General features: G+C 41.6%; 1 protein-coding gene across 1 annotated transcript; it reads right to left on the minus strand.

Moving 5' to 3' along the window:
- Positions 1-1,227: 1,227 nt before the first annotated feature.
- LOC111952105 (cyclin-dependent kinase inhibitor 1B) lies at positions 1,228-2,943 on the minus strand. The gene is made up of 3 exons (XM_023970589.2): positions 2,245-2,943; positions 1,949-2,066; positions 1,228-1,571 (listed from the first exon to the last, which is right to left on the minus strand). The coding sequence occupies exons 1-2, from the start codon at positions 2,894-2,896 to the stop codon at positions 1,951-1,953; spliced, it is 768 nt and encodes a 255-aa protein (XP_023826357.1). The 5' UTR covers positions 2,897-2,943; the 3' UTR covers positions 1,228-1,571; positions 1,949-1,950.
- Between the last annotated feature and the right edge of the window lie 5,085 nt (positions 2,944-8,028).

The raw sequence follows: 8,028 nt of genomic DNA on the forward strand, positions 1-8,028 counted from the left end.
GCTTGGAGCTGGCAAAGTCATTCTTGGCATCAAAAGTCTTCACATTTTCAAACTATTGGCTAAACCACTGATAGGGACTTTGTCAGCATTATGAAGGGRGTATAATAGGCCTATGCGTCTCGCATGCTGAGTGCGTGGCTTGCTTTCTTTCAATTAAGGGTACACTTGTAAGTATGACAAACTGAATGGTTTGTTTCAATGGACCARGACAATTACAAAGACGAGTAGTTCTTTCTTATTTCTCTCTTATTCGGGCAGGTAGCCTCCACGGCCAAGGTGGTGTGGCACGTTGGAGTAAACAGTGTGGGTGAGAGGTTCTTTAGACGAGTTGTTGAGTGCGGGTGAATGTGGGAGTGTCCGTGTGGACAATGCGGGTTCCAAAGGCAGCTGCTGCCGTTCTTTAGAAGCGAAAGGGCCTTTAAATTACAGACTATATCCCGCAGCTGCCCATGGCTGCATATTTGAATGCACCATCCCATTGCAATCCAACTAAGCTTGTACTTTTCTCCCTCATCTATATTTTTTCATATTCTAGTTATTTCATCAAAAAGCAAGGACAACTTTTTTTTTTWGCATCTAGCAATAACAAAGTTGACCTTGAAGGATGTTATATGAGGAACATTATTAGGCTGTGGGGCTTTGTATTTAGATTCAATTGTATCGTTAATAGTCTAGGCCTATGCTTGCTTGATTTAATGTCCATGATTCTCTTGCCAGATGAGTTTGTAATCAGAAATGCTATGACTTTTCATTGCAGGGAAAGGGGTAGGCTATTTGATGGCAAAACAGAGCGGGCGGCGCAAATCGTGTTTTTCTTGTTGTGTCTGGTTCCAACAGATGTTGGCCGAGCTATGAGGTGATGTAGGCTATGGAAGGAGTGTCTATGCGGCTGTAAGCCGTTACCACTTTACAAACAGGTGGGATAATTCACACTGTAAAACTGACCCTTCCCGTAAAATATTCTGAGGTGATAAAAACTAAATTGTTACATTTGAACAAAAAATACTTTATTGTCATCTTTTGCTGAACAGAAAATCAGGGGGGAAAAAAAAATCTCAGAAGCACTATGAAATCTACTTTGTAAGTGTACTATAAAAAGCTACATGGTTGCAAAACATCACCAAAAAAACATTGTAAATAAAAAGTTGCCCTTTAGCTAAATCGAAAAGGTATTTGCAAATATAAAGAAACATAAATAAATTATAAGTTAGAATAGTCTTGAAATATAGCCTATATTTAAACAACCCTGAGATACTTAACAGAAATCTGTATTTATAAAGCTGAACACTTTGGCCAGTGTAGAYAATTTAAAACAGTTTAGGATTGCACATTTAACACTGTCAAGTGGCTTTATGCAAAGCAACCATGAATGCTACATTTTGTTTGAGTCTTTCTGCGAATTCTCTCTTCCCGGCCATTCAATCTTGAGACCCCGTGGAGTGTCGGCTACTTTCTATATACTGTAGGTCCACTCAGACACACCAAGCCAATGAATGGTCCTCCTTCCCTTGTTTTCAGTCTTGTCTTCAAGTTGGAAGGTAGGGTTATAGGGCAAAGGATTGTTCAAACGCCTGGAAATATTAACAAAAAGTGTTAACCGAAATCCAAAATTGTATAGACATGAACGACAAAAATCATGTATCAGATCTCTCAAAATAAATTCTGAGTTGTAACCTCAGCAGGGGTCACCATTTGCCTGAGCCTTTTCGGTCACAGTGACGCAGATTTCCCTACCCAATCACAAATTACTCTACTACGAGCTAAACTCACTATCAGCTTCCTCGACCAGTTAAAGTGTGTAACAGTGTTTTAGTTTCCCTTCGAATGCTTATCGGGAATAAATATCCCCACAACGTATGCGCAATTACGCACAAGTAACTATTGTGTCCATATGTAAAACGGCCAATGTTCAAATGCCTTGTAGCCATATTGAACTGTAGCTACATACCTTCAACGAATTTTCTTGCGTTGAGTTTGTTCTACGTGACATTGAGACGAAGGGTGGTGGCAAGTGCTTTCATTTAGCTTCGTTTCGGTCGTCATCCGTTTTCGTTTCATGTAGAAGTCTGGGGGAAAAAGTAACATTTAAATCCAAGAACTCACAGCATGGCCCAGGTGGCCAAATATTAGCCCACTGACCGGACAAGACATGAAAATGACTACGTCACTTACCCAAATAGATCTCGAGATTCAGCATCAATGCGTAAAACACACTAGGCTTAGCCTACAGATATTTAGGCCTACCTGTAGCAAGTGTCGTCGTATCAGTAGTTATTTTGCATCGAACACACGGGACTTGTTTGCGAGTAGGCTTCCCCGAGTTCAGCTTCACTGCGCAGTTCTGCTGGTTGACTTCGGTGAGGCATGGAGTGTTACCTTTGGAGCTGGTCAAGCGGTCATCACAATGAGGCGATTCACCCTGAGAAGAGGGGTCCAGTCGGATAACGTCAACGTCTGGCTTCACATTGACCGGTGTTACAACAATCCTCGCCCTCCCGACCTGTACAGAGTCCTGGTAGAAAAYAGGGCTCGTATCCACCGGGGTTTCCTCCCACACATAGTCCCCAGACATTGGCACTTCGGCCTCGAAATTAAAGTTCCATTTCCGCTGGTCCCTATWCGAAATCTCCCGCATCTTGGATTTCATATCCCGGTTCAGTTCGTCGTGATCCACCGGTCCAAAAAGATTACGACAGACGCCCGTGCGTGCGTGGRGAGGAAAGGTCATCGGTGTGGACAACCTCTCCATGGCGCTGCTTAATAGCAGGACGTTTGACATTGTTTCCCCCAAATTTAACAAGAGGTGTAAATAAATCGCAGGATTTAGAGTGTMCTTAAATAGTTGGGGTTGCGTTTGCCCTCTTGTTTCTATGGAGTTGCGCAACACGGTTCTCATTTAAATGTACCCGAGTARAGCGTCACACCGTATTTAAAGTCCCAACAAGAAGTTGTAGGTTCATCTAGCGAGATCGCTCGACCATTGGTTCGTTTACGTCCAACCCTTTCTAAGAATCCATAACCCATATCCATTGGCTGGTACGACTATTTGGACAGGTGCCAAGAAGATTTGTGCCTGGGGTGTCAGTATTGGGAATTGACTGAATGCATTTCCAAACTCGATGTGAAACTGTTGCTACCTCCGTTCTGCTTGTCCACAKTTCAGGGTTGCCATGCCATGCCGTGTTTTGGTCCAGGGTTGCGGGTTTTAGAGCTACCTAAAAACTATCCATATACTGTATACACATCCCATATTGGAGACTTATTGAACTTAACATATTGTTTCAAATATGTACCATTTTTGAAAATACACATGCATATTGGCCATATACCACAAATCCCRAACTGCCTTATTAAGTGACAATTAAATGATTGTTTCAAATACTTTGTTAGCAACCTCAATGGATTCATGTWGTACAACTACTCCACTATCTATGTTATGGATTGGAAGCATCTTTACGGTTCAATTTTGAAAATGCACCCCTCCAGACCTACTTACATTGTGTACGTGATAATGGCATTCATCCTACATTGGAGACTCATTTAAAAGACAGTTTCAAATGTAGTCAGCAAACTCAATGGAATAAAATGTACTGCACTGTAAGACTTTTCTGTCATTTCAACWCAAACTATCAAGGCACAAGGCGAGACCCAAACGCAGACACAGGAGGCAGATGGTTGGAGTCTTACAATGTTTATTAATCCAAAGGGGTAGGCAAGAGAAAGGTCGTGGACAAGGAAAAAATGTCAAAACCAGATCAGAGTCCAGGATGCACAGACGTGGTCAAGGCAGGCAGAATGGTCAGGCAGGTGGGTACAAAGTCCAGAAACAGGCAAGGGTCAAAACCGGGAGGACTAGAAAAGGAGAATGCAAAAAGGAGAATGCAAAAAAAGCAGGAGAACAGGAAAACCGCTGGTTGACTTGGAAACATACAAAATGAACTGGCACAGAGAKACTGGAAACACAGGGATAAATACACTGGGGAAAATAAGCGACACCTGGAAGGGGTGGAGACAATCACAAGGACAGGTGAAACAGATCAGGGCGTGACAAAAACACTAGGATGCACAGTATAATACCATACATGTGTTTTACAGCATTAATGTGTTAGATTGCACTGCATTATGGGTAAAATGCTGAAAAATACTGTAATTTGGAARCCTCCTGTAAAAATTACTCTAACATACTATATTTCTTTACAGTAATAGCTTATGCTTACTTATCCGTTTCAGGCGCCAACCTCATGCTGTCAGGTGAGACACATGAATTTCAGACTATTTTAGTAAATATCTCCTTGAAGTGGCTGTGAAGTGGAATAATTTTTCGGATTGACGGGCCTCATTTTACACACAAACCGCGTTGTGGGCAGTACTCGCAAGCCGCTAAAGCTGATGTGAATGACCAATGCACCATATATGACTCACCACCTGGATTCGGTCTTATGTAGCAACATAAGCAACATTTGAATTTCATATWTTTTTTTTTACAWTGGATTAAGGTAKAGACTCAAAGCTACAAAATGGTATATCATACACTGCATTTGAGGAAACAATGGGAAAGTAATTCTGCTTTGAATGTTGATCAACTTGTAAACTCACTTTTGAGAACCCGTCTTTCAATGTTTTGGTGTTACTATTGGAGAGCCCTTCTGTCTACACCCATTCAGCATTGTTCACACCCTCTTAAGGCTTAGCCCTACCCATCTCTTTAAGGGTTGATCTGACCATTCTGTACTAACTTGCCAGCTACTTCCAGACATCTAAGAGAGAGAGAGAGAACAGCTCACTGAACATTACTTGCCCTAGCAGAGCTGGTTAGGCTGGTATCCAGAGCGTTGGTGAACTGTGCTGTCATATTTTCCTTTAGTAAATTTAGTGTTTCGAGTTCAGAGCGCACACTGGACGCTCTAGCCAATAAGTAGGGTTGTTCCAAAAGCATCTGACCTCAAACAACGACAGTCAAGCTAACTGGCTAACATTGGCTAGCTACTTCCAGACACATGAGACACCCCACTCTGACCATTTTAATCACCCTAGCAGAGCTGGTTAGGCAGTTTGTTGGCTTTGTTGCTGACGTTTACTGACACCGGACATATTCAACGGGTGTTGAGCATTCAAAAATTAATCAGTTAATCTGCGTTCTGGCACACTAAGACGAGAGTCTTTTGGGTAGGGGGCAGTATTTTCACCTCCGGATGAAAAGCGTGCCCAAATTAAACTGCCTGATACTCAGGCCAGGAAGCTTGGATATGCATGTAATTGGTATATTTGGATAGAACACATGCTAAGGTTTCCAAAACTGTTAAAATAATGTCTGTGAGTATAACATAACTGATATGGCAGGCGAAAACCTGAGAGAAATCCATCCAGGAAGTGGAATTATTTTCATGTGGCTGTTTTTCAACTCTATGCCTACAGAGAATCCAATGAGTTAGGACCCAGATTGCAGTTCCTATAGCTTCCACTAGATGTCTGTCTTTCAGGCTTTTATTTTTTTAAACGACGAGTAAACAGCCATTTTGGTCAGAGGACAGAGGAACTTTGCGGACCTGGAGCGCCGTTTGTTATTTTTCCTTTCTATTGAAAACGGTATTGTCCGGTTGAAATATTATTGATTATAAAGACAAACAACCTGAGGATTAATTATAAACATCGTTTGACATGTTTCTACAAACTTTACCGGTACTTTTAGTATGTATTCRTCTGCCTGCTGTGACCGCCTTGGAGCTATTGGATTACTGAACAAAACGCGCCAACAAAACAGAGTTTTTGGGACATAAAGAGGGACTTTATCGAACAAAACAAACATTTACTGTGTAACTAGGAGTCTTGTGAGTGCAACCATATGAATATCATCTAAGGTAAGTGATTCATTTTATTGCTATTTCTGGCTTTTGTGACTCCTCTACCTGGCTGGAAAATGCTTGTATGCTTTTGTGTGCTGGGCGCTGTCCTCAGATAATCGCATGGTATGCTTTCGCCGTAAAGCCTTTTTGAAATCTGACACAGCGGCTGGATTAACAAAAAGTTACTATTKAAGCCGATGTATAACACTTGTATGTTTTTCTGAATTTTTATTATGAGTATTTCTGTTTTTGAATTTGGCGCTCTGCAATTTCACCGGATGTTTGCCAGGTGGGACGCTAGCATCCCACACCCTAGAAATGTAGGTAAACAATGAATCCCAATGCATGATGTAACGTTGGTTAGTGAGCCAGTCAGCTAACGTTAGCTAGCTACTTAACAGTACACTTTAACTTGAATGAAAATACTTTGTCAAAATTAGAGTGGAGTCTTTTGTTAAGACATGTAGGTAGTTAGCTAGCTAAACAATGCACCATAATCACAACTCATGACGTTACTACCCTGCATGAATCTGCAGGTAGCTAACCAACCAGGTTCTATGGCTATAACTAGTCAAGCAAATGGGTCTGAGATACAAAGAATAAGATCATACACAAAATGTTAGCTAATGTTAGCTTGGTCGCTAGCTAACAGTACAATTGACATGAAACCACTTTCTGTCAAAATTAGAAACGTGTAATATCTGAAAATGTAGCTAGCTAGACAATCTTACAATTATACATCATGGTTGGACAGGTCTCCTGTCTGATGCCATGCATGGTTACCCTTAGTTTGATGATGTAATCCAGACTGGTGTTTTCTCCATCTCCTTAGCTATCATACTCGAATTCCACTGATTTCAAAACTCGTTCCTCCAGAAAGTGGAGAGCATACACATAACGTTAGCTAGCGAGYCAGCCAGATAACGTTAGCTAGCTAACAGTACACTTTAACTTGACATTAGGTTTATGCAGTTTTACTACGCGATACATTKTTTTTAAAGCCGCATTTGACACGATTACCTAGACATACTGGCCAGCTCCAATAGACAGACACGTGCTTTATGGCATGTCCAGCCCACTCATTATCTCAGCCAATTATGGCTCGCTGGAAGGTTTGCTCGCTTTTTCTGTAGCTAAACCAACTAGGCTCGTAATTTAACAATGTTATTCGTATTAACAGATGGCATACAAGTTTGATATTAAGGCACATGACAGTGCACATGTTCGAGAAGGCATTTCTGCCAAAAAACGCATGTTGATAAAAAACATGTTTTACGTTCAAACAGCTCTCCTGTGAAGTCATAACTTGCAACATACGCCTAGTTTCCTGTATCGGGTCACAAATTGTATCGAAGTGCCTGCCGACCTAAGGTGCAGTTCCACTGGTCAGCTGTAACCTAACACAGTGTYGGCAGTGGACACTAGTAACGTGGTGAATTTTCCCCTCCCAGGATTACACAGTATTTCAAGTAGGATAGCAGCCTACACAAGAAATAACTAATGTTGTTAGACATCTAGATGTCACCGGGATATATTCTACTCAATGGGGAGAGCATGAATGGCAGAAACACCGGGACAGAGTGTCCTCCTTAGCTGTCAAAACCCTGTGTGATTCAGTTCACTTGGCTCTCATCTGCGTGACATAAATCATTGTTTTGTAGGCCAGGATTGTGTTTATTTCCTCTCCTGCTAACCATTTGTTTAATTTTATAAACATTGTTCCATAATGTAATAGCTAAACCTGTTCACTTTACCACTAGTTCGCAAACATTTGGTGGCACAGCTAGAAAGGAAAATGTTGCGAGTCTGGTAAAATAATCTGTGATATGGTGTATGGCTAACCATTAGTTTGCTAGGGTTTGGGGTGGCAGGTAGCCTAGTGGTTAGAGCGTTGGGCCGGTAATGGAAAGTTGGTGGATCGAATCCCTGAGCTGACAAGGTAAAAATCTGTTGTACTGCCCCTGAGCAAGGCAGGTAACCCACTGTTCCCCGGGTGTCGAAGACAAGGTGCTGTGGATGTTGATTTAAGGCAGCCCCCCGCACCTCTCTGATTCAGAAGGGTTGGGTTAAATTTGGAAGATATTCAGTTGTACAACTGACTAGGTATCCTACCCGATTTATTCAATGCCACAATTGATTTCATAAACTATATTGGATATACGCTGTAGGTTCGAATCAACCCAAG

Source organism: Salvelinus sp. IW2-2015, linkage group LG26 (genome assembly GCF_002910315.2).
Source record: "Salvelinus sp. IW2-2015 linkage group LG26, ASM291031v2, whole genome shotgun sequence".
In the NCBI taxonomy this organism is placed as follows: domain Eukaryota; kingdom Metazoa; phylum Chordata; class Actinopteri; order Salmoniformes; family Salmonidae; genus Salvelinus; species Salvelinus sp. IW2-2015.